Genomic DNA, 27,822 nt, shown 5'->3' with positions numbered 1-27,822 from the left:
AATTTTTAATGTTTTTAAATTTCAAATAAGATTATATATAAAAAATATATTGCTATTTTTAAAAGCAAATTATTTGAGTACTAATTGCTATATCGTATAATACGCTCACCCAAAAAAAGTAATTAAAGAGGCATATGGTTTGAAAACGAGAAAAACCTGAATTTAATTTCAACAAAATCTATATTACTTTACAAAATTATACATCCGATAATCAGAGCGCTGTATTAAAAAACGAACTGGTAATAATTAGCATGTGTAAAGTGTGAATATGAATATCAGAAAAACTACACCACAATACTATCACGGATAACTAAAGCAGATCGTCTTGACAGTTTCAAAGTATTTTCGTAGGCTTCTATCGGCAATTGTACGGGTTTGAATTATTCGTGGCTTAAAACGTGTATTATGGAAACACTTAAAAAATTAGTAAGAGATGGGAAGTGAGTACTATGAAAAGAAAAAGAATTATGGTCCTTGAAATGAGTAATAAAAATGACGTTTTAATGAAAATAGGAAAAGTTTTTATTGAACCACATGTATTTTTTCTTCTTAAATTCTAAATATTTTTTTTAAATATTATTTGTTATAAAATGTTTAAGATTTATATTTTCCTTAATTTAAATTACATAATCATATTTCACAATCAAACGAAAATAAACAACTTAATGACAAATATAGAAATGGAAACAAAAATCGTAAAAGTATGTATATTATGTTTTTCATATCATGTTATCTAAAGAAACAGTTTTTAAAGTCTATCGACATATATAAATATATATTTTTGAGATTTTATAGTTTACAACAAGTATTTCTTCATGACCGCAAAGAACCATTTGATAGAATAGGTTTTAATTCCTCTGATCGTCCACAAAATCTGGTTATTGATGTCCACATTGAATGTATAATTGTTATCACCAACTAAAAGCAATAGTTTGTCAATTGTAAGCCTACTTGCTATTTTTATCTGCATTAGAAAAAATAGATATTAGACACTCAATAAGGAATTATTATACGAATCGACTTGTTTGAAACCTCATTTAAGACAAACTAATTTGGGTTTTACATATTTATTTAAGTTTCTTATAAATGTATTTAATATATTACAATTTCTTTTCATACGGTCCTGTTTTTACTTGTATTGCTTCAATTTATCAGAATAGAATTAAAAAAATAATCAAATTCAAATTTTTAAGCAAAATTTCTTTATGAATAATCAACTTTCAACAAAAATTTTTTCATCGTAAAAAGAAAACTTACTACTGCCAGTTCAATTCCCAAAAGAACCATAGTTCCATTTTCATAACCCATATGATCGAGAAGTGTGCCCCCTATAGATGGTCCAATAAAACCGCTACATAAAAAAACCCAAACTTTACAATCAAATTCACAAATCAAAAACACTGAGCCTTTAAATTAGAAATCATTAATGATTATGTATGTTTTAAATTCCTTACCCAAGAGCAAGAGTGCAGTTAAAGATCCCCGAAACAATCGTTAAAGTTGGTATGTCGTCTGGGAAACCTCGTAATCTATAAAAAAGAAGGAATATTAGTATCTATTGATTGATTGTTATTTAAGTAATAAACTGAGGTAATTACAAAGAATATAACTTAAGTTTTATTTCCTCTTGAAGCAGAACGCTTTTAGGGACAGTAAAATTTGCTCACTAATCTTCTGAGTCAATATTCATGTGCAGCTTTAGACATCGCTTCGATTATGAACACCTTCATTCTCTCTGGAGAAATATTGTGGACGTTCGTAATGTTTATATACAAATCATTGTTTTCTTTCCATTTACAAAGACAATAAGAGTTTCTCTACTTCTTTCTTTTTCATACTTACTTCAATTAAATAATAAGTCATTACTCCTTCACAACGGGTCAAACCTTCAATTTCACATCATATTCAGCAAATAAGGCAGTGTTTGTTTGAGGTTAAGCACAATGCTACACAGTGGACTATCATTGCTCTACCGCCAGGAATACTGAAACCCGGTTTATAGCGTTGTAATTCCGCAGACATACCGCTGTGTCATTTGAGGCTGAGGCAGAGTTTGGAGTTTATTAAAAAGCTGATAACACCAAAAGCGTTGTATACGTATGCTACAAATTTCATTTTCTATCTTGGTTACATAGACACTGACATCGATACTCTTATACAATGGGCGAGTGTTTATCAGACAGGCGGTAGTATTGTCCGTACAGTAAGGTATGGTTCGGATTGTTCACAGAAATGGTATTTTAAATGTCTTCTTAACACGTTATCAGAACTTTACAGTACTATAAAGTGTTTTCTTTAACAACAATATCTATGTAATAACTGAGTCACAAATTTTGGAAATGTCTGTAAATATCATTGTAAAATAGTTGAATTTCTTACATGTCAATATTTAATTAACTTCTTATTCTAAATTACAATTTAATACAGTTTTAGACCATTTGATATCGTGATAAGTAACAATAAATTGGATGCTCGTCCAGGATAAACTATGATATGTAACACCATCTTCACATTTATTTACTTTTTTATTTCCTCTTTATTTTCGTATTATTTCATTGTATTTCATTACATATGAAACTTAAACATAAGTCTTACACAGTGACTCTCAAGGAGTGGTTGAATCCTATGATTACTTTTCCTCCCGCCCCAAGACCAAGAAGAACTTGAGCAATAATTACCAACCAGAGGGTGCTGTAAGTATTGATATAGATTAATGGTGTGTTAGAATGTGTATTCCACAATGGTGTCTGTAAATAATCATACATGCTAATAAAACGAATGTTAAACGTAATGCAGTTACACTTCTCAGCAACACAAACTAATATATTAAAATCCAGATCCGAAAAAACTAGGACATTCACATCTTAAAGAGACTTCGAAAAGGTTGGGAAAAATATTCCAAGAAATATACCAGCCTATATATGCGCACTGAACACAAGTTTCGTTTAGAAAAACACTCACTGTGAGAAGAAAATCAATATATTTCTTTAAGTATTCACTTTCGCAAGTATTTTTTAAATAACTAATATTAAAACAGACTATAATATTCGTTTAAAACAAAGTGTGATATTTGATAGAACATAACAGAAACTAATGTAAGAACGTATGTACATACGCACAACTCCATCATTTAGTACGTGCGGCTAATATGGCGAAACATTTTAAGTGTTAACTGAATGTAAATTTGATTTAAATGACCTCAAGGGATTTTTATGAATTAAAATATTTTGATACATCATTTTAACAGAAAAAATCTAATATGAGTAGTCCTCGTATTTAAATCCGAAACACTAAATTCGTTTCTGTAAGGGAGAGTTTAGTTCCATAAGTGATACACAATAATGGTAATTTCTTTCTATTATATTATGCTTACGTTTCCAAAGGAAGAAACGGCGCGGGTCCAAGAAGTAGAAAGCTTGCTGCGCAGACAATGCTTGATGTGTACATTGTAATGTAAGAGTCAGGCTAAAAAATAATGAAAAAATGGTGGTTAAGATTTAATTTAAATAAATGATGACTTGATACAAGTTGTGATTTTATACTTACATCCTATGATTTAAGTATCAAAAATAAGATTAAGTCACATACATTCCTTCAAACTGAACTTCAAGGTTTATTGAAATTCAGTTGAATCTCAACAATCGCGAGCATTAACTTATGATGCTAATCATTTAGATTAATAACTAAAATACAGAGTTAGAAGTAAGTGAAGAAACAAACAGTCTGATTCTGTCTGAGGGAAATATTCTAAGACTTTTTCGTTTATAAAATATAAAATGTACTTGTAGATAAGCATAAAGTATCTCAATGGGCTGTTGTTATTTAAACCCAGTTTTAACATTAAGAGACTTCGGACTTATCGTTAAGCCACTTCGAGCTGAGATAAAATAATCAGTATTTCCTTTCAAAATAAAACTTCATCCGAACGACTTACAATCAAAGGTGCAAATTCATTTCTATAATTTATAAATAAATTATTTTCTCTATGTATTCGAATAATATTCTGGTACTATTACCACAACAACAAAAAACAGTAAATTTAGGCATGTAACATACTTACAATTTTGTCATACACGTATCCCCAAACTGGAGTTCCAACTGCATATATTCCACCAGAAGCAATGAACAGTAGTCCCACAACAGATGGAGTTAGTCCAAGCTATATGAAATATACACAGAGACAAATGTATAATTTATATTCGTTCTCTTACGACATTATTTCATAAGAAACAGGAATTAACTTGGATTTCAATGTAACTTTTTATTCTTAGTTACATATCTGTATGACAATAACTATTTTTCTTCGTTTATATTTCATTTTCTTGGGTACTTATTCACAGATCGAATAATAAACCGTAATTTGATTAATGTCATCAGTAGACAAGGGATTATGTAAAAAAGAAAACAAAATCACCACATGTTTTGTTACTAACTAATGCTATTTCTTTATACTTCAATATGAATTACATTAATAGCTGAAATTAACTATATTAAGATTATTTGAAAAGGTTTTTAACATTGTATTCATAATCACTGACAACTACGTGACATACACTGATAGTGGCGTAAGAATTAGAACATTGATCTGGGATCTACTTGGTGTGTCGTAACAGTGAAGTAACTACTACTATTTGGTTAAATCAAGCCGCCTTTTATAACTGGCACTACCTCTATTGTCTATAAATAAAGATTAAGGACCGTTCGCCAAACCGTAAGGGTTTCTTGTCTGATTGTTTTACTGTGTACATAAGGTGATGTTTAAGAAAATAAACAAATTGTCATACTTCTAGTATTGCAAAAATACAACGATAATGTAACGAAAAATAAGTCTTAATAAAAATTATTATATATACCATATCTGTGAACTTGGTTAGAAGATAACAAGTTAGTTTTATTCAATACTGTATTTCTTGAAATTTAAGACGCACCCCCTTTTATAAACGGATTTTCAGAAAAAAAAAATTGGATAATAATTAGAAAGTTGTGAATATGTTTTAAAAGAGTTTATTAAAGAATGGATATTATATTATATTCTAAAGTTGAAGCATCTTCGTCCTTTGATTCACTGTTGTCCCAAAGAATGTCATCTTTTTTACTACTTGTTGTCCTTTGCCGTAATGATAACTTTTCTCTTTTTATAAATTTCTCACACCAGCCACGACCTGCCTTGAATGAAGTACCACTATTTCCTGCACATACGTTTTTCTTTTAACATTAAACCTACTCTCGTTACAGACAGTTCTTTATTTCTTAACTCTCCAAAATACGTTAAAACGGTGGCATCAATTTCAAAATTTCTTCCTTTTCTTGTGCCAGAAAATAACTCTGTACTTTTCTTTCAAGTAAATAACTTGGTTTTTATACTACACCAACATTAGCCTCACTCATGTATACATTTTAACGTGTGTTCGATTCCCAATCTGTTCGGCGAACAAATTAACTTTTCTTTTAAATACGGCAAAAACGCTTTTCCATGGGTAAAAAATGCAATAAAACTAAAGTAACATAATGAAATAGCGTCTGAACAACAGCAAAGCTAGACAATGACTTACGACGGTGATGAGAAACCCACTTGAAGTAAAAATGTATATTAAAGACGGCTGATATGGGTATTAATAGTTTATTAAAACAAAGTAGAAATTATATGAGAAAGAAGGAAATTGAATATGATAACAACAAGTTGTTTTAACGTAGAAAATAACATAACTAAATCAAGTAACATATTTTTATTAATATTTAGTTCTTAAAACAAAATGATAGCGACCCAGTTATGTTTCAATCTGTTAAGTTATCGCTACAAATGCACGTTTACTTGCTAGGGTCGAGAAAAATTGAACATTCTAAAAAAAATGTTTTCTAAATATAATTTTTAACTGTCAGTAAGTGCTGTCTAAATTCGTTTTAACTTTTGCTTGTTTCCAACATCCAACTTGACTTCTGAAGTATTGTAATAATAAATTCACGAAACCTTAAGAAAGAAAGGAAGTTACCTACCTGTCTGACGTGTGGCTCCAATGTCGCCTCGTTAAAGCCCACGATAAGAAAGCCAGTTAAGATATTTACCATATCTACAATAAAAGTTGGGTTGAAGATAATCTTCCAAAGTTCACCTTCGTTCTCGTTCATGGTACACTCTGATTAACAATAAAAGTAAAGGGTTAAGAATTAGTTCAGCTCGAAAGAGAGTAAGAAGTTTAATGCTCTTAAATAGTCAATTGGAATAATGTATTAAAACTTCGACTCGATAAAAGGGATTGCTTTTTGTATCTCACCGTTTAAACAAAACCGTTTCGCAACGAAGTATCCAAACTGTTCAGATTGTTTTGAGATAACCACGAACAAGTAACGTTAGAGAATCTAATTAAAATAAATATATAGAAGTTAATTTTACTCACTTGTTTCTGGCAAGAAACAGATCATGATAGCAGACAAACACACCAGAATCGCTCCAAGAAGGAAAAACGGTAACATGAAACCTCCAACCTGAAAACCAAGTGACACTGTGAATATATGAGCTAGCTTAAGTGAATAATTATATGCATTGTATATTATACAATTTTATTTATTTATATGCTTAATTTTCGGATTTAAAATGCTCTAAAACTTTTTCGTTTGAGCAGGTTATATAATATACAAGTATTATAATATATGCTTCGGATTTTTTATTTACACTCTTAATCACTGTATTAAATAAAACACATCAAACAGACGAAATGTGTGACAGATTGTTAGTTTCAAACTGTTGGAGACTATTATCATTATAAAAATATATTTTTGCCTAGCTAAAGTTCCTTTAACAAAAGGCAACGTAATCATGTAGATGTTTAGATGTTTATTTGTATATCACCGGGAACCCTCATAGGTAGGTAGAAGGGTTGTTGTTTTATATCATACCAACACACCAATCTATGTGTATTCAGTTTACTGCAGGCGATCAAACCACAGACTGCAACGTTGTGTGCAAGTTACTTAATCAATAAATTTTAAAATTCAATAAATACGAAAAACTAATGATAAATTTACCTCAAAAAGAACGCCTCCAATTGTCGGTCCTATCGTTATTCCCAAACCGTAGAACATTTCAACAATGGCCTTTAACAATTGAAATATATTATTAATTAAATTGAGCATTCTAACACAATGAAATTACTAATTTATTACTACGGAATCTAACATCAAAACTTACCTGTTAAGACCCAGTGATTTAGAATTACTAGTAACGTAAAATACAAGGACCTCACACGCTTATAATTCAACAGGGACTGTTGCGAGATAAAATGCTACTTTACTTGCCTGTAAATTCTGGTACCTATTTCTGTTACATACAAAGGTAAATGTAAATGAGCAACACCTTGGAATTTATTCGAGCATATATTACAAGAAGCGTATAAGTTAATATTGGCACCAGAAAGCCAATAATAATAAGAGGATTAACCATAGATACAGGTTAACGCAGGTTAACAAAAACGCAGTGCGAAGCATGAATAAGTTCTTGTCCCTAAAACTCTGATACTTTTTAAATTTTAGTTTAACAACTACATATTCATCTTTTAAGCTGTACGGTTCCTTAAAAGGTTAGTAAATGTTGTATACTTTCAATATAACTGCGGACTTACACTTCTAAAAACTAGGTTTCGATACCCGTGATGAGCAGAACACAAATAGCGCACTGTTTAGCTTTGTTAAAAGTTTATTGTGTCATTGTTGACCGATAGGTTATGAAAGTTGTTAAACTGGTGATATTTTATTGAACAGACAGTTGTGTGCGTTTTTAAATATAAAGGTTGTATATTTAATAATAACCATTAAATATTGCAGTGTGAATAGTTAAGTTATCTTTCTTTGTTTCTTTTGTTAGCTATTTATGTATACATGCATATGTATAATATATTTTTTGTTGTATAACATGTTTATATTGACATATATAAATACACATGTGTGTTTGTAATTAGTTAACTTTTCTTCTACTTGTCCTTAGTGACAGGTCAATGAGAACATGTAATAATGTGTCGCCTGTTGGTGCTTGAAAAGATTACAAAAATATTATGAAACAATCTTGCCACTTTCTTTAGACTTCAGTTTTAATTATGTGAAAAAAGGGAAAGTGTATTCTCCGTATTGCGCCTTCTCCCTTGCATTGTGTATCTCGTCGAATACAACGTATTTTAATCAAAAAAGAAACATTTATGCACGCAATACAATGCCATAATTGACATGCGGATAAAAATAAAAAAATTATTTGCATTATTACAATTCAGCTGTAGAGAAAAGTAAACTTGCAATGATATGAATTCATTCATTATATCTTTATATTAAAACAGTGTTAAAACTATAGCAAACTGAACAACATTATCTTAATGATTTATTTCATATTCTGTCTCTCTCTCTCAGAATGCAGTTTTCAATTATAGTTTCAATGCAGATACGGTCGTTATTAAATTTCTTAATATAATCGTTAGTTTAAGAGGTATTACCTTGAGAATGCTAAATATTCTATTCCTGAACTGCAGTTTTGTCAATAAATAGAGGTACATGAAATTTGATATTATACTCTTAACTAAAGTATCCTATGTTGCATAACCTGACATACAGTATGGAGCATTGTGGTCGGCATGGCCAGGTGGGTTAAGGTGTGCGATTCGTAAACTGAGGGTCGCGTGTTCGCATCCCGGTCACACCAAACATGCTTGCTCTTTCATCAGTAGTGAGCGTTGTCATGTGACGGCCAGTCCCACTACTCGTTGGTGAAAAAGTAGCCCATGAGTTGGCGGTCGGAGGTAATGATTAGCTGCCTTCCCTCGAGTCTTACACTGCTAAATTAGGGACGCCTAGCGCAGATAGCTTTCGAGTAGCTTTGCGCGAAATTAAAAAAAAACAAACATAACAAGTTGTATTGTTCATTGTATTGAATCTTAGAAATGATATCAATCATTCCCAGTGAGCAATGATAGACACAGAAACAAGAAAGAATTAGTTTGCTGTTAGGTTTCAGATTCAGTTCGAAAGTCAAAATTTCAGTGAATATCAGTTTACTTATATCTTATAAACGAGAATTACTGACAACGACTGAGCAGCAATATTAGGAAAACGTTCGCTGTGTCTATATGTTTAGAGATTATCTTCAGCTATCATTTGAGATCTTAAAAACTACATGATCATTTATTTTACACTTTACCTTTCGTATCACTTAAAATGCTTGAGTTTCCAGATTTACTTAGCACGTCAGAATATGGGAATTATTTATGGCATGGTAAAACCTCTTAAACCACATTGTTTTATCAGATAAATAATATCAAAAATTGACAATTGTAATAATAGTTTATTAAGTGTTAAAAATGTTTACAATGAATGCAATGACCATAAATTTATAGATAAAAATTATTATTTCATTCACTGTAGAAATTTAATTAAATATTCATATGCATTCAGATCAGTTTCATGTGAGATCATATACTCTACAATAAGCTACACATTTTCATATTGAGTTCCTTAGTTTTGAAGTTCTGACATCATACAACCTAAACGAAGTTAGATAAATCAATTCCAAAGTAACCCTGACTTTTTCAAAGTGACGTTACAGTAAAACTGGTAGAACATATAATATCGGAGTTTACAATAACTAGCTGGGACACCCGTACCGTGGACAAAAGTTATTTAAATTCATTACTAATGAAAAGTTATCTTAAGACATGAAGAGTTGTTTCCTTTATATATATTAAAAAAAAAAAACGCCCATAAAAACAGCAAAGTATATGAAACCGTATCTTCTCATTGACCCAACATCCTTCATGCAAAATTTGGTTAAAATCTATCAAGAAGAGCAAAATGGTAGTAAAAAAATACCGCAAAAATACTTATAAAAATGCAGAATGCAAAATAAAAAATATGTGTGTATTTCCCTATGAACTTCCGTACCAATTTTCGAGAAGATTCATCCACACCCTGTGATGTGTTCATATGAACATACAACAGACTATATTACTATATTTATATAGATAATACCAATGCATTAGAACCGCGTTTGACGTATTAGTGACGCTTTTTCTGCATCCTGAGGATAAAGAAAAATAAAGTTCTTTCTAACGGGAAAATCGTGACCTCTATTGGAAATCTATATACACACAGGATAAAAATTTCGCGAAGTTAGAAGTTGCTCGTCACGTAATGGTATAAAAATTCCAATATCATATAAGCAAGTTCCATTATAGTATCATAACGCATTTGACATGTTTCAGTTATGCAAATGTATTATAAAACTCGCAATAGAATATTGCACGGATTCAAAATCAAACATTTATATACATTGCTGTGTATCAAGACACTATTTTCAAGTGAAAGTTTATCATAAAGCTACATTCTGTGAGATGCAAGCTTATGTTGATAGTTTTGAAGCTGCTTTTTAAATCATTCGGTTATAATTTCTATTCATCATACAAATAGAATAATGTTATCTTAAGAAACAATTAAAATCCAGGATTTTTTCTATTTACACTCTGCTTTTTAAGATCATAGTATCTGCGTATCTGGACATATCTAACATCACTCAACTGTTATAGTATTCTGTTCTTGAAATAAACCTATTTCTTTTGAACATTTATTTATTTAATCAGACTATATTTCTCGAAGGAAACAAGTGAGCATACTGTACATAATGCTTATGAAAATACATTACATTTAAGTTTATTGAAAAAGATTCTTCTTACAAGGACTGTCGCACGACGTTCAGTAAATTCATTAGCAACGATGGTGTAACCTAGAGTGAACAGAGCTGTGGATCCCATAGCTTGAACAATCCTTCCCAGTAACGACAACGAGAAAAAGGTAGCTCCAGGTGAGGACTTTATTACAGTGCTAAAGACAGAACATCATTGCTAAATTATAAAAAAAAACTTTTGGATACACTGTACAGAATAACACTTTCTTCCTAATATTAATAATACACATTATTAAAACATTCACACCTGCAGTTTAAACTGACTATTTCAACATATTAATGTAGTGTAAGTTATGTTTTGATAAATTATTCAAATCTTATTTCACTTATACTTTCAAATCATTTTTATAGAGTGCTATGTAATCTCTAATTTGTTCAGTTAACCACGTTTCTAAAGGGTTATATATCATTTATTTTTTTACTAATCTTCAAACAAAGCTTCTTAACTAGCAAAGAGTTTTATCCTTAACAAATTCCAATATCCTGTTCTGACTACTTTAATCAGTTGTATATCTTAAAAATGATTACTTAAATGGTGTACAGATTAAAAATTAATAGCTATTCAGTGAACTTTCCAGCCACAAAAATGTTCTTCGTAAAATATATTTTATTTATTATAAATAACTATTAAAAATTATAATGTAACAAGATTTTAGATTTCATGCGTGCATTTGTGCAAAAGATATTTTACCAAAGTTTTAAATATCCTCCGACGCAGCTGATGCATAACCCAATCAATTATCATCCTTCTCAGATATTAAGATAGTGTTCAGTACTATACGAGTAAATATAGTTGAAAGAACCTAAAAATAGTGAAGAAACGTGTATAACTGAATTATATCTTTAATTTTATGCCATAGTCTGCTTTCAAACAAATGGTCTTAAGGGACATTTTTCAAATAAATGTGTGTTTTCTAAAAGTTGCATTTTTAAGAATTTAAACTGATGCACAAGATTTCGAACCTCTTTTTTTGCAAATCGTCATAATATAGGTGTGTTTGTAATTTTAATAAAGGGTTTGAGTATTTTATTATGTTATTATTTCAAAGCTTTAACAAACTAATATTAAACAAACAAAATAGATTTCTCAATGTAATAATAGAGGAGAGGAGAATAATTCGTCTTGTCAATTCTGTTTCGACGTAAAAGAACCAGTCTGTGTCGACTTTGACGAAAAGAGGCTCAAATATAAAGCTCTGGATAAAAATGTTGTGATTAACCGGGTAACGAACATTTGTATAACAGCTTGAAATGTTTTAATATATTATTTTCAAACAAATGAACTGTGTATTGTTTGTGATATTTGTTAAAGTAATCGCCTAGAAATCAGAGACACTTACTGTAAAAAATTCAACTAACACATAAAAGCTGATGCCCAACAAAGGAAACTAAACTTAAACTATGCAAAGATAAAAAGTACCCATTCAAAGTGCACCTCTCTTAGTGCCAAAGCGGTATGTTTGCGGACTTACAACGCCAGAAATTGGGTGTATATACCCCTGGTGGGCAGAACGCAAATAGCCCACTGTGTCGCTGTTCTTAACTGTAAACAAACCTATAAGAAGCGATTTAGTGTATCGCTTTTCTTTCAAGAAATATTTGCCAAAATCTTATTATTTTCATTTGATTCAAGAAACCTTTGATTTTCAAGAACACAAATAAGCAGCATCACGTTTGACAAAACGTTTCAAATTTACCTTTACCTTTATTATAATTGTTAAAAAACAAATGAAAATGAATGGTAAACTTACCCAAGCAAGATCGTAGCACCTCCAGTAAAAAATACCCCAGAGTTTATTAAAAATTTTGGAGACAATGTTGAAACCTGTAAGTAAAAAACATATCAGTTAAAAATAAAAATACGCAACATACTAAGAATGCTTTAGTAGTTACGTGAAAAATATTTGTAACTAATCAGTTAATGAACGTGATAAAATGGTAAAATAAACTATTTTTTATTTGAGCAAAATCTGATTGAGTTAACAGTTAAGACAAATTTCACCAGAATAGATAGCTTAAATTTGTTTAATTTGCTACATTATTTCCTTACGGTATAAATTCTTACCTCTAATATGCATTACAATATTGGAATTGTTGTCTCAACTATATATTATCTGCGTGACGATATCGAGTAAACTGTGTCTAAGAAAACTAACACTTGGAGTTATTGCCTGAACAAAATTAATTGTGTAGCAATACGGAGTAGTTGAGCCTACTAATAATGATCCTTGAAATTATTGCCTGGACTAGATTTCTTCGTGATAATATGGAATTGTTGAATTTACTAAAACTTATACTTGTTGATTTTATTACATTCTCTCCACGACAATAAGAAACCGTTGCGTCTGTTAAAACTAACACTTGGAACTGTTGTCTTTACTACCTTATCTGCCTGACAGTATGTGATTTTGTCCACAGAAAAATTCAATTAAGAATTTTAAATAATTACCTCTAGATGTTAGTCTAACAGCTTTGTTTTTCTATGAATAAAAGTACAACTGGCAGAGCAAAACCATTGCACATGCTGACTAACATAATGACAGTTTGTATTACTTATATTTATTAATTTATTAGTCTCACAGACTGGAATCGTTTCTCCCATGCACTTACAGGCACCTTATTATCATTTCTGCCAACTGGCATGATAGCGTGCCCAAAATTAAATGTTGTTTGTTTTATTGTCATAATTTGTAAGTTTATGTTTACTGTGCAAGAACTTTTGTAATCGTTGCTCTTTATAGATGAGTTTCAATCATTCATTTTCTATCTATCAAATTCATAATCTTTGATTCGAGTAGAATTGCCATGTTTAGAACGTTTTGTCATTTGTTAAGTGTTTTGGAAGTGGGATTTTAGTTTGAAATGTTACATTTAGTTGTACATGTTGATATTAACGATTTTAATCTTTATAAAGGAGAAAATGAAAGCACCTCCAGTAAAGAACATGTTTCTTGGCAATGAAACAATACAATAAATAACTTAATACAGCCCGAACTATATTCTTTAATTGATACTCACCATATTGCACATGAACGGAGAGAGAATAAATACAACGAAGTGAAATATTCCAAAAACAAATCCATATTGGGTTGATGATAATTGTTTTTTCTCTGCCTGAAAACGTTCATATAGAAATAATGATGGTTTAAGAACATAAAAATCTCTAAACAAACAAAGAATAGTAATTCATAAGAAATTCACCTTAAACTGAAATTATTTGCCTTAACTATATGTTTATTTCTATCTTTATCTATTTACGGCAAGTACACATATTTCCACTTACTTCACTTAATTTATTAAAAGCAATTAGCTTAAGTGTATAACCTTCACTATTTTTAGAATGATTAATTCTCACAAAAATATTCTTGTTCACAAAAAATAAATTTTTCTTACGTAATGGACATTCCGAAAAGTAATCTCTTTTCTTCTGTCCCTCTGTTTGTTTCGTAATAAATTGTGTGATATACAGAAAAAAACCTCAGTAATTACACTTTAAATCAAGAACGAGGAACCGAGATTTAAACTGATGCGACAAAATACGGTTCCAGTACTCACGTAAATGATCATTAATGAAATCTTACCTTAAAAATCTAAAATTTCAGCAGTAAATAACAACAACGAACATTCTTACTTAAGAATCACGAATATGTATAGTTTTAAGAAATTAATATGCTTTGAAAATGTGGACATAAGTTTTTGTGATTTCATTTCGAAATGTAACAAACTAGCATCTTTTTCGCAACAAAAGATTTAAAAAATTGTTGATATTGTAATCTCAGGATTTGGGACATATAGATTTACTCGGAGGTCATAGCGTTGAACAAGGGAATTCATTCAAAAGTAATGCAATCGAGAAATGTGTATTAACAATACTTTAATATTTTAAACTATGTAATTCCTCAGTATTATGCCGCAATTTCCAATCATCTTCAAAAATACACTGTCCGGCATAGCCAGGTGGGTTAGGGCGTTCGACTCGTAATCCAAGGGTCGCGGGTTCAAATCCCTATGGCACAAAACATGCTCGCTCTTTTAGGCGAGTGGGCGTTATAATGCAGCGGTCATTCCCACTATTCCTTGGTAAAAGATTAGCCCAAGAGTTGGGTCTGGATGGTAATGACTAGCTGCCTTCCCTCTAGTCTTACACTGCTAAATTAAGGACGGTTAGGACAGATAGCCCTTGAGTAGCTTTTTGCGAAATTAAAAAAAAACAAACAAATATCAAAAATACACCCTTTTATTACACTTTTGAGTTTTGCAATGACACACGAATACAAATACGTATACTTAATAATAAGGTGTACACCTAATTTTACATTATAAATTAGATTAACTAGATGCTTATACCATCATAAATATAATTTAATACATCATTTAATTTTTACGAAATTTTAAACCATTTTCTAAATCACAAGTAATTAAACAATACATAACTGTTTACTCTACAAACTTAATAATAGATTGGTTAAATATTCAGAACTAAATATTAACTTGCAAGACGTATTAAAAGACTGGTACGCTGGATAAACTAATAAAGAGTTTGTTAATAAAAGACATCACATTTTAAAAATTGGCCTTCAGTATGAATTTATTATAGTTTAAATACCGTGTCCGTTAAAATAAAATATTATCGTTTTAAAGTAAGTTGTTTCTCAGTTAAATACATTATGATTTCAGATTGAAGATTTAAAATAAGAAAGAACTGTTGATATTGAACATGGAATTTCTCAGCAATATAAATTTTTAGATTAAAGCATGGAAATTGTCAACACAATTCTTCATAAGCAAGATATTTAACCAAACCCAACCTCCACCCTCAAAATTGCTTATAGTTACTAAAATAGAATAATATAAATAAAAACACCCTAAAATTCTACAATAGATTACTCCCAATGTTCAACTTCTTTGGGTGCATCACCCAACCAATTTCCTTTATTAATTTTAGGTTACAACTGAAAATTCTCAGTAGAATTCTAAAATAGAATTAATTTTAAAGCTTTCTTTATATTAAATTCATACTAGTTCATAGTGTTCATTTTAATCGCCTATTTGCAACTAAGTTAATTAATATAATAATAGCTTTGAAGCTATTTTCTGTATTATATGTATCTAGGTACGCAATAGTCATATAACTCAGCTAAAACAAAAAAGCTTCGAACATAATGAAGAAAAATAAAATTTGGACTCCAGCTATACCGAGTAAAATGTAAAACTCGTCTTAATACATTCCCCGTTGGAATAGCATTAAGAGTATGTACTTATAACGCTAAAATTAGGGGTTCGATTCTCTTCGGTGGGCACAGTAGATAGTCCATTGTAGCTTTGCTATAAGAAAAACTCACATATACGCCTTAGTGGGAGAAGTCTGGGGAATTGAATCCACATAGTAGTTGAAGTACGCCGTTTATTAGAAACTTTTAATATAAGATTTTATAAAGCGAATAAAGGTAGAACGAATAACGAGATACATGGGAAGTAAAGAACAAATACGGGTTTTTGAGGCCCGTGCCTTTCCACATCCAAAACTACTATTCACCATCTATAGTCAGTTGACAGAAAACAATTACTTCTAATGAAACATATGCAAGGGGAAAAATAAGCTGCTATAATTGGATTAATATGTAAAACGTATCTCCTGAAATGGATATTTTAGTCTCATGATTCTCGCACTTTTCTGAAAACTATACACCAAAAACTAAAGATCCGTGGGTTAATATTACTTTAAGCAAAGTGAGGCGAGGCATTGCTTTCCAAATTCCAAAAGGGCAATAATGCCATAAATTCTATGAGACCCTTGTTTTATTTGATATGCAAAAATACGGTTTTGGTTCAGAAGTCTGAAAGGCTTTTGTGGTTCAAATATTACTTAAGAATAGGAGTTCCTTATATATATTCAACTTAATTTTACTTATATCCAAAATTTAGAGGTAGATAAATAGAATTAAGAATTGACAGCTATTTATAACAGTTATATATGTGAAGGGACTGTCCGTTTGAAAGCATAATAAATGAGATGAGTGGAAAACAATGTTTCATAAAGTGCAGGTTCTATTTCGGAATCCTAAGAACGATATCACTTCAACGAAATCAAATTTTCCTTTATTGCGATTATAAAGTTATCTTGACAAATGTTTTGGTCTGTTCCAAGGTATATCAAATAGAGGAGCACAAACATAGGTTGAAACATTTTGAATTAAGTTAATTTTTATTGTTTTACCCAGTGGGTTAACTTAAACAACATTTGAAACAATAATTATGACTTTGATGAACATCAAATAGAAAGTAATTATCTATTTTTAACGAAAATTCTATTTTGAATTGATAGTTTGTTTTCTTCGAGCAAAGCTACACGAGAGCTATCTAAGCTAGCCCTACCTAATATACCAGTGTAAGACAAGAAGGAAGGCAGCTAGTATCACCACTCACCGCCAACTCTTGAGCTACTCTTTTATCAACGAATAGTGAGGTTGACTATAACATTATAAAGCCCTCACATATGAAAGGGTGAGAATGTTTGGTGGGACGGGGGGGGGTAGAAGGTTAGGAGGAACTTTTAGTGGAAATATTTCTGGGGATTGTTTTTCGACTTTTAATATTAGAATAACTTTAACTGTAACAGCCTTCCCAAAACTGGCTGCCGAGAGGTAAAGAAAGGAGATCAGATGTTGTGGGTATAACTATAAGCATTCAATTCCGCGCCCTTATTTGATTTTCCACAACTGATAACTAGTTTTTCATCTACATTCGAATTTTGTTTAATCAATTTCCATTATGACTTTAAACTTACGACTAAAAAGAAAACTAGCAATGAGAGTTTAAAATAAAATCATGTTGGTGCTTAATATCTATTTCATAAATTTAAATAACACCTAGTATAACATAGGGCATTTTTAACAGTTCTACATCTACCTTAAATAATTCATAAAAAAGTACCTCTTCAGGAAAGAATGGCGCAAGAAGAGCATAGCAGCTAGCTTGACAAAAGAAAGCAAAATTGATTAAGGATAAAACTAAGATCTGACGTTTCGTAATCCAAGGGCATTTGTTGTCGTTTCCAAAATCCGATCGCTTAAATGAATCTTCTGAATGTTTATGAGAATAATATTTTGAATAGTCAGTTTTTAGAAAATTTGTTTCTAAAGGATAAACTTCTGATTGGTTGAGTTGGTCCTTAAGTGTTGGTGTAGAAGACGAATGATTTTTGATGTAGTTTGAGACAATTTCAGGTGTTGTTGACATGGGAAGTGACGTCATCGTTCCACAATGATCCAGAACAGAAGTCTGATAGAAAAACACACAATCAAGAGTAACTGTTGGTTACAGTTTTACCAAATTATTCAAATAGTTGGTGAATACATTAGTTGCTACACAATATTGTAATGTTAGTTTTAAGTAACTTTTACAATATTAATATTTTCAGATACAGATAATTAGTGGTTATGATGACATCGTTGTACAACTCCCATCATTAAATACACGATCATAGATCAAGCTCAATATATAAATATATTTTCATATGCCTTATGATGTATGAAAAAGCAAAGTATATAAAAAATGTAAATTTAGTATTCATGTAGCTTTATTCTAGAATATGGGTTTTTCGCTGGTATTCGGTAAATATACCGATTAACAACGCTAAAATCAGGCGTTCTATTTCCCTCAGTGGACTCAGCAGATATCCTGATGTGGTTTTTCTGTAAGAAAACACAAACATACAAACGAACAATCTACGTTATAGTGGATTAAGCCTTTCTTTTTTTACGTATACATTTATTATCTAATAATCTAATTAATATTATCTAATAAACATTTGAGATACAGACTAATATTTTAAAAGACGTATATGGGAATGGATGGGTAGTGGTAAAATCTTTAGATTTTCAAACTTGAATGAAGTTATCCCTAGATTGGAACTACTGAGTAAAAGGAATGTGGCCAGTCAACACCAGACGCTTTGCAATTTCACCTCATGTATTTCTGCGCTAACATCTCAAAACGTCATCACATAACTTTCATTACAGATTCAGCCTACTAAAAGCTCCGTTGAATAAACCACTTATATTGCTATAAGAGCTAAAATAGTATTTCGCAGACAAGTTGTAAGTCTGTAGATATACTGGTATGCCACATGGGGTGATGAACAATGAAAATATAACGTATAAATACAATTACTTATAAAATATTTATGATAAAAATTAAAAAAAAAAATTAAAATATTGAGCAACACGGTAAGTTGTTAAGCATTAGAACTGGTTGTGCACTTCATTAGGGGTACTAGAACCTGGAAATAAGATCTAAAACATCAGACTTGATTTTTTTTGCTTCAGTAAACATTCCGATTTTTGTAAACCGTAACGACAAATAAGTAAATATATAATATCTCTATTAATTTGTGTATGTAAGCATATTTTACATCTGATGAAGAGAGACCATTGTTTTGTTGAATTTTCATTATGTTTATACATCACTGGTTCAAAAAAAATCTAAAAATAAGCGTTTAAAACATTAATTTATAATGTTTCAGGAATCGATCATAGACATATAATTTTAATGTTTTTAGCAGAACAACGTGTAGGTGATATTACGAGAAGAAAATATTGACGAAGTCGAATCGAGACCTATTATTTATTAAAAAACGTACTTAACATATAGTTATTTCTAGCCTGATTATGTTATGTATTGTTTCAAAATTTTTGCAAATTCAATGTCGAACGCTTGTTGTCGTCTTTTAAGAGATTAAGGGTTAAGTCAAATACATGATGTTTCAATTACTTTGGATCATGGGTCCTTTGAGAAAACTGAACGAATAGACAAATTTAATCTTCATTAGAAATGTAAAGAAAGTTTTACTTTGACATAGAGGTTACAAAAAACTATAATTATAAAAATATTTACTAACGCCAAGTGGGCAAGGTTACTGTTTTTGACTTCTTTGTACGCTTGTTGAAGATAACTCGAGAAGTTTATATCTAAAAGTGGCCAAATTTAGTTCAAATATTAGGTGTCCCCTACACCAGTCGTATTACTTTTAGTAAACATATGACAAAAGACAGGATCCTACTAAATGTCATCCAAAAAATATTTGGAAATACATAAAACTTTGTAAAAAATTGAGGAATAAACATATTGTACACCGAGACCTACATCTGCACAAAAGTAAGATCTTAGACCCTAGACTTATATCTCTACAAAAAAAAAGGATATTACACCCTGGATCTACATTTCTACAAAAAAGAACATTTAGATACTAGGTCTATATCTTTACAAAAATTAAATATAATACAAATAGCACGTTGAGTAGCTATATTCCACGTACATTCGAATTCCACAAGAACATTTCGATACGAAAGATACAATATTATGTATGATTACTAAGAAAATTTAAGAAAGGTACTTATATTCTTCATTACAGTGATTATGCACTGAAATAAGGTGTTTAAACTTGAAAAGTGCTATTTGTTGGCTTAAACACATTCACTTATCTTAATTGCAGGTGAGGCTTAGCACAAGTTTAAATATTATGTTTTTCCATTCTTATGACCATATCAAGTTATTATCTGAATCTATCTAGCCTGTTGCAGAGAAAACATGACTGACTAACCTGTATGTAAGTGTCAGCGACTTCAAAATAATTAGGTTGGTTGGAGAAATTGGAAAGACAATAATAAAACAAAGTGTCTTCAACAAAGGCTCAAATTAAACCAGCCATACTCAGAAATGTTTTAGACGTGATATTTAAAAATAATATATGTATATATATGTTATTAATGTAACCCACTTAAAAATGATATTAAATATTTTTAAAAATAATCAGAGAAAATAACTATAAAATTAAAACGAATTCTTAAATGTTTGTGAAAATAAAAACGACTAAAAACGGATGCCTAATATATATATCAAAATAACAACATTTAACAGTTCTCAAATAAGAAAATAATCTAAATTACTGTAAATAATCTACGTTCTAGTTAAATAAATCAAAATAGAAGAGCAAGACGTTTGTGGGTTTTGGGAAATTATGTCTTGTTTTCTTTGTTTTTGAGTTTCGCACAAAGCTATTCGAGGGCTATCTTTGCTAGCCGTCCCTACATTAGCCGTGTAAGATTAGAGGGAAGGCAGCTAGTCATCACCACCCACCGCCAACTCTTGGGCTACTCTTTTACCAATGAATAGTGGGATTGATCGTCACATTATAACGCTCCCACAGCTGGGAGGGCGAGCATGTTTGGCGCGACGGCGTTGCGAACCCGCGACCCTCAGATTACGAGTCGCACGCCTTAACACGTTTGGCCATGCCAGGCCCAAGGAAATTGTGTCTAAAGCGTTAACAAAAAACAAAAAGTGGATAATCATAAACTCCTGAGGATGTAAAATTTTTAAAGTTTTCAAAATTAAGATTGTGCGAAAATGAACATTTTTCGAATGTAAACCAGTGCAATTCATGAAGAAGTAGGCGAGAACTATGAAAAGAAACCATATATTTTGACCTCTGCGATTGTGTTATATGTCAGTTTTTTTTCAAATAAGTTATGTCATTGAGGATTAAGCCTATTATAAGTTTTAATTAGGACTAACAACATACTACATTGTATTTCTAATGTCATTATTCTGTAATACTGGTGCCCACTAGCCTGCGGACTTATAGCAAAGAATAACTGTAATCTTCATAGGCTTGTGAATAGGGTGCTCGACCGACAATCTACGGGGCGCGAATTCGCATTGAATTACCAAACATACTCGCCCTTTCATCCGTCGGATCGTTGTTAGGTAATGGTCAATCACACTTTTAGTTGATAAAAATCAGCGCAAGAGTTGGCGGTGAGTAATGTTTCTTAGTTGCCTTCCCTATAGTATTACACTGCTAAATTAGGAACGGCTAGTGCAGATACTCCTGAATAGCTGTGTGTAATATTCAAAACACAAACCAGCTGTAGTTTTAAAAAATATGGAATTTCTTAACTGTAAAGTAGGGACCAAAATGTGACTCAATTACCAGTACTCTGAAAACTAACACGTGATAAAAAGAATTATAATGAAGCGTATACTTTTTTTGTTGACTTCTCTTAGGCCTACTTAATAGAATATTATTTCTTTCTTTCGTCTTTAGAATTAATAATAGGGATAGGATTTCGCAACGTAAAATTGCAAAATTTTTGTGCTGAATCTTTTGAAAAAATTAAGTATGGATACCATAAAAATTGATAAGCTTCTATCAACCAGCGTGATCTACAGTAGATTTCACTTGCAAAGTGCAAGATAAATTTACTTAACAATTATCAATATGGAAAGAATTAAGGGATTTTTACAGCTTTAGTCTAAGGTGATTATGGAAACAGTTGAATTCAAAAAGGTTGCTTGGATGGCAAAACATTCTTCTCCTCGCATTATAGTATTTCTAGTGCTAAAATACGAAAACAGTTCAGTGCTTGTCTGCAACGGTACATAAAAGTTATACGCAATTCAAACTGTTTCCAGTTTAAGAATGACGTCACACATGATGACAAAGTTCAAATACAAATTAATTTAAGTGTATGTACACTTACTTTCTATTAATTTATCAAGGCTCTTGCATGGCCGGGTGGATAAAGCACTAAACTCGTAATCTGAGGGTCGCGGGTTCGAATTCCCGTCGCACAAAACATGCTCTTTCAACCAAGGGAACGTTACAATTTAAAGATTAATCTCATTCTTTATAGGTAAAGAAGTAGCTCAAGACCTGGCGGTGGGAGATGATGACTAGCTGTCTTCTCTCTAGTCTTACGCTGCAAAGCTAGATACAGTTAGCGCAGAAAGCTCTCTTATAACTTTGCGAGAAATTCAAAAACAAACAAACAAGCAATTTCTCATAAATATTACAAGAGATATTATGGAAACTATTTGTTCTGATAAATATGAATTAGTACATGGAATTCTTTTAATCGTAAACTTATAACTTGTCCGACTTACCCATATAAATATTAAGTAAAATTTAAAAATTAGAATGCAGCTGTTAATAGGTTTCTTTCTTTGTGTTTAAACATAAATCTACACTTTGAGTTACCGCGAATATTTAACTCGATTTAAAGGGTTACAAGACCAATACTTGGTCCTGAGCCCCTGGGAAGCTTCTTATTGGTTACTTTTTTATTTATATTTTATCTTAAAAGTTTATCTTAACTCAGTATATTAACACAAATATATATTTAATATGCAAGAAAAAAATACAATTTTGCTGACGGTTATTACAACTAATTATTCATACACAACAATTATAACGCACCCAGGGCTGAAAGGGCTGGCATGTTATTTTTTTAAAATTTCAAATAAATCGTTCTAAGCATATATAAAAAGGCTGATGACAAGTTATTCTTGCGACATCTTGAAACAGCAAAGAATAAAAATGGCAAGAAATTTAAAAATCATCCATGTAATATTGAGAATACAATTTCATTCTATTTTGGTTTTTTTTAGATCTTCACGAAAAGACTAAAAGACTCGAAAAACAGCTAAATTAGAATCAGTTGCGTTGTACGTTTAATTTCTTACAATGTTTGTCCGGCATGGCCAAAAGTTTAAGGCACACGACTCGTAATCCGAGGGTTGAGGACTCGAATCCACTTCAGTAAATAAGGCAGTCTGTAGCTGCCGCTAAAAATACCTCATGTTCGACGACTGACATGAAATGTGAAAGTTGTCGACATTGAACCCGCTTGCAACAATAAGAAGAAGTTGTTCAGTGATGGCATTAATCTTTTTACTGAAAAGTGTGACACTCAAGACACAGCTTTGAGGGACTCCAAATTCCTGTAAAAAAACGGGAAAGTGTCGAACCCACACCACTTGGAATCACCTGTCCATTAAAATGTTTTTAGTAAAATCGGGCATACTCCCATGTTGTATCATAAGCTTTCTCAATCAGAGAAAGCTCTCAAAGATGAAATATTAAAACTAATCTGAGGTCTAAGGAACGTCTTACCCTGTTGGCTACGTTTTCTACACCAAGAAAGGCTGCAAGATAGTTAAGTTTACGTAATTCTCTCAAATAAAATATAACAAAAACAATATTCAAAATTAAATATCACACTTTGCCTTCTGTATAAAATGCGGTTATATTTAGAGACTTATTATATATCTAAGTAGATAAAACAAATTATTTTAGTTTAGCATCATATTTACATGTAGAGAGGATTGCAATTAACTACCTTAAACAATGCTCAGAATTTTGTTGAGATGTCCTTTGTAACCACATTTACTTATATCATTAAATGAGAGTTAAAAGTATTAATGAATCTTTATTTATAGTTATAAACAACGTGTTAACAAAACGTCTGTCAACTTCAATAATATAAAATTTAAATCACACTTTTAAATTGTAGAACACATGCAATTAATTATTGCTTTATTCTACAAGACTAAAGTCGCACAGCTAAAAGGAGTGCCCATACAGCTTATTATTGCCCTACTATATAAGATATAACTCACTCTGCTAAAGTGGAATGATCTCATAGAATTACTACAGCGTAGAACTATAAAATTTAACATCAATGTTGAGTTTAAGTGTTCTTACTCTTTTGTCATTGTAACTGTTTTCTACTGTAGAAGTTGAAATTGAACTCATATACTATAAGCGTTTACGTGACTTCTTTGATTTACGCTGAGAACAACAAAACGTCTAACGGTCCAGCCAAGAAAGACCCTTAGGTATTTCAAGTAAAACCAAGAGAAGGGATAAACTATACAGTATTTATTCAGACACAGTTTTAGATACACGGAAATGGTCTAGTTATATAAGTATGACAAAACTAAATCTTAAAGACTGGCATTGAACTGCAATGAGAGATATACCTTAGCTAGATTCAACGTCATCATGAAAGATTTTTCTTTGCTTTGTATATTGCTTCGTAACAAATAAAATCGGATCTTACCTCAAGCTAGAACAAGAAGAGTGTTACACACTCCCTACAGCTGGACCTACAGTAATAGTACCAGTTCTGTGTTACAGTCTGGCAGAAGGAATACTAATGATCTCCTGTTACCTTGAATTGAGGAGGCGAGAAAATGTTTTACACTCCCTCTAGTGGATTTGCTGCCAACTGCATAAAACATGTACGGATGAAAGAAAGAATCGTAATTATGTCGTTGGTTCTTTTTATTTTATTCTATTATACGTTTTGATGACTTATGTAATTATAAACCCTCTTACATTCAATTATCTTGGAAAAGAGATCGAACACAATACAGCTAGCTCTGAGTGATACACGACTCTTTAACTCCAACTTGAACATCATCTGAAAGCTTTAAGGTTGAGTAATAAATCTTTGAACCAATAACAATGAACTATACGAAACATAAGAATGAAAAAAGAATCAATAGCAATGGCCTCGTATTTTGAGGTATTCTCAGCATCAGATCCTCATTTCTACAAATCAGCTCAAAAACCACGAAAACGTGAAATGTTGTGGCAAACTAGGTATATTTATTTTAAATAGCTTACCGAAACGGTATTAACTTATTGGGTAACGTTTCTATTTAATATCGTAAATCCCTATGTAAATGGTACATCGGTAAGTCTGCGGATTTACAACGCTAAAATTAGGGGTTTGACACCCCTCGGTGGACTCAGCAGATAGCTCGATGTGACTTTGATATAAAACCACACACACGCACACACGATACGTTTACTGATTTACAACGCTCTAATCTGGGAATGTATTGCCTGTAGCGGGCACAGCAGAAAGACCACCGTGGCTGTCCTCTAATAAAAGAACTCACTAGAAACCTCTATGTAAATGTGTTTGTTTGTTTTGGAATTTCGCACAAAGCTACTCGAGGGCTATCTGTGCTAGCCGTCCCCAATTTAGCAATGTAAGACTAGAGGAAAGGCAGCTAGTCATCACTACCCACCGCCAACTCTTGGGCTACTCTTTTACCAACGAATAGTAGGATTGACCGTCACATTATACACCCCCACGGATGTAAATGTGTTCTCATGGTAAAGTATAAAGACAATATTTGTTATAAAAGTGATTTAGTGTTGAAGGCTTGCACGTTTCTAGATATGGTGGTCAGAACATTCAACAATTTTTCTTGACAAAGTTCTTAACTTGTTAGCGGACTTAAAATTTTAGAAAGATATATTACACAAAGTCGGCGCTTCATTATATACTGTTATCATCACATCAGGTTATGACACAATTAGACAGTAAAAAAAGAAAATAAGACACTTGTATTGGTAAAAAGTGTGTAAGTGTTTTGAGATTTACAATTAACTGTAAATATTTATCCTCTCTGGAGAAATTAAAAATAATACCAATAAATTTTAAATATTAAATTTTAACATTACAAACACAGTGTTTTTTATGTAAATAAGGAACTTAGATTTACCTTGCACATAAGATTTTAATTTATATTTACATGGACAAAATATCATTGTATGTTCTCAGCTGAAAGCGAAAAACAGAAACAAAAAATTTGATTTGGCTAAGTATCACATGACTAGTGTGATGCGGTTGTACAGTGCCATCTTATGACTCGATATATCAACTACGACATTCGGTTTGATCTAACCAATTATTCTGGTAAGAAATTCCAGCTTAACGATTATTTCTATATATTTATTTTGAATTGTTGTACTCATGTTCAACTTCTATTCTTGTTTCTTACAGGTTTATCTTAACAACGGGGATATCTGAGTGGTCAATCAGTCGATAAGTCTTGAAATTTATTGATGTACTATGAGCCTCCACACAACATCGAATGAATTTTTATAACGTCAAAACGTTTTTAGTTTATCTAATTTACTTGGACATAACACGAGTTGACTGTTATATTGCAGTGTATTCTTTTACACACAGCAATAAATAATATTATTTTCAACAAAAATCAAATGGTACTCAACCTCATGTCGTCATCAACAATGACAGCGGTAAGTCTACGGATTTACAACGCTAAAATCAGGGGTTCGATTCCCCTAGGTAGACTCCACAAATATCCCAATGTTGCTTTGCTATAAAAAAACACACACACATATAACATCAAGTATAAGAATATAAAAAAATGGTTATTTTCCTATGCTATTCCTACGTTAAATGGTTACAAATGTCTTTCCCGAAAATCTTATTTCAGCGACGTAGGAAAATGTTTGTGACTTATAATATATATGGACATATATAAACATTTTTTCATAAAAATGAATTACAAATATTTTAAATGAATTAAAACTGTGGATTCTTTCTTCGTCTTTGATACACTACCACTAAAAATAAAAAATAGAGCGTATAGAATCTGTAATACGATGATTAGGATCCGGACTGCGGTAAACTTACAAAGCTAAAACGCGGTGTTCAATTCCCCGCGGAAATTATGGTGTTACTCTAAAATCAGAAGTAAACAAACTTGTTTACTTGAATGACTTGTTGTCTCCTACCCACGAACAACGCAACACAGTTTTGAGATTTATAAGTTCTCATAGTTTTCGCGTGGCAGCGCGTTGATCAACATTTAATTTTGACTATCATTTACGTTGAAGTAATGAAGAATTCGGAATATATTTTTCAAAAAGTAATTTTAGAAATAATTGACTGTTTGTAGCTAAGTACAAAGCTGCACAAAGGATTATATGTGCTCTGCCCACCATAGATATCGAAACCCATGAAAACCATTGTTCTGTAAACACCACACTAACATATACTAGGCACTATTTTATAATTCGGTCTAAAGGACCTTATAACGTTAAATTACATTTACTTGGCATTCAAAGTACGGTACTAGTTGGATTTCTTATGTGCATAAAATACGAGTACTGACAGTTACTCCATGGAAGAACTGAAAAGGAAGGGAGGACTAACGGAATTTGATTTACTCACCTTATATGGATTCGTCGTCTTTAAGTACATGGGATATCTGTGTTCTGATCTGTCTGTCACGGGCTTCGACAATTGAATTTTAACGCTGTGAGCCTGCACAATTAACACTGATCGGCTGGAGGACTTGTTTAATAGAAGGATTAGGACGGATATCTCTGATGTCTGACATAAACGAGGACTGAACGACCCTCTCTCCGAGGTCTGAGTGCTAGATCTCTACTTATATTCCTACTCACTACAAACCCAGATCTGTAGATAGGGTTC

The 27,822-nt window shown here is 31.5% G+C and overlaps 1 protein-coding gene across 4 annotated transcripts; it reads right to left on the bottom strand.

Annotated features, from left to right (window-relative positions):
• Window positions 1–493: 493 nt before the first annotated feature.
• LOC143254564 (MFS-type transporter SLC18B1-like) lies at window positions 494–27,822 on the bottom strand. 4 transcript variants are annotated; one of them, XM_076509722.1, is made up of 15 exons: window positions 27,559–27,822; window positions 26,592–26,699; window positions 17,648–17,995; window positions 13,733–13,828; window positions 12,466–12,539; window positions 10,704–10,851; window positions 7,024–7,092; window positions 6,396–6,483; window positions 5,995–6,134; window positions 4,061–4,159; window positions 3,374–3,465; window positions 2,596–2,691; window positions 1,455–1,529; window positions 1,258–1,351; window positions 494–964 (listed from the first exon to the last, which is right to left on the bottom strand). In XM_076509722.1, exons 3-15 carry the CDS (start codon window positions 17,966–17,968, stop codon window positions 797–799), a joined length of 1,560 nt encoding a protein of 519 aa, XP_076365837.1. In that variant the 5' UTR covers window positions 17,969–17,995; window positions 26,592–26,699; window positions 27,559–27,822; the 3' UTR covers window positions 494–796. The 4 variants fall into 4 exon arrangements, with proteins under 4 accessions (XP_076365837.1, XP_076365836.1, XP_076365838.1 ...); XM_076509721.1 differs by lacking the exons at window positions 26,592–26,699; window positions 27,559–27,822 and adding an exon at window positions 24,619–24,754; XM_076509723.1 differs by lacking the exons at window positions 26,592–26,699; window positions 27,559–27,822 and adding an exon at window positions 24,619–24,754 and having other exon boundaries at window positions 494–918.

The sequence above is a fragment of the Tachypleus tridentatus genome, chromosome 6 (genome assembly GCF_004210375.1).
Source record: "Tachypleus tridentatus isolate NWPU-2018 chromosome 6, ASM421037v1, whole genome shotgun sequence".
Classification (NCBI taxonomy): domain Eukaryota; kingdom Metazoa; phylum Arthropoda; class Merostomata; order Xiphosura; family Limulidae; genus Tachypleus; species Tachypleus tridentatus.
This window is presented reverse-complemented; position numbering and strand designations above follow the sequence as displayed.

Coding starts and splice junctions, on each gene's coding strand:
- LOC143254564 (XM_076509722.1), bottom strand. CDS start 17,968: ATGACGTCACTTCCCATGTCAACAACACCTGAAATTGTCTCAAACTAC. Junction 6,484..7,023: donor TTGGAGGCGTTCTTTTTGAG/GTAAATTTATCA, acceptor CTTGGTTTTCAG/GTTGGAGGTTTCATGTTACC. Junction 4,160..5,994: donor TGGAGCCACACGTCAGACAG/GTAGGTAACTTC, acceptor TATTTCATATAG/CTTGGACTAACTCCATCTGT.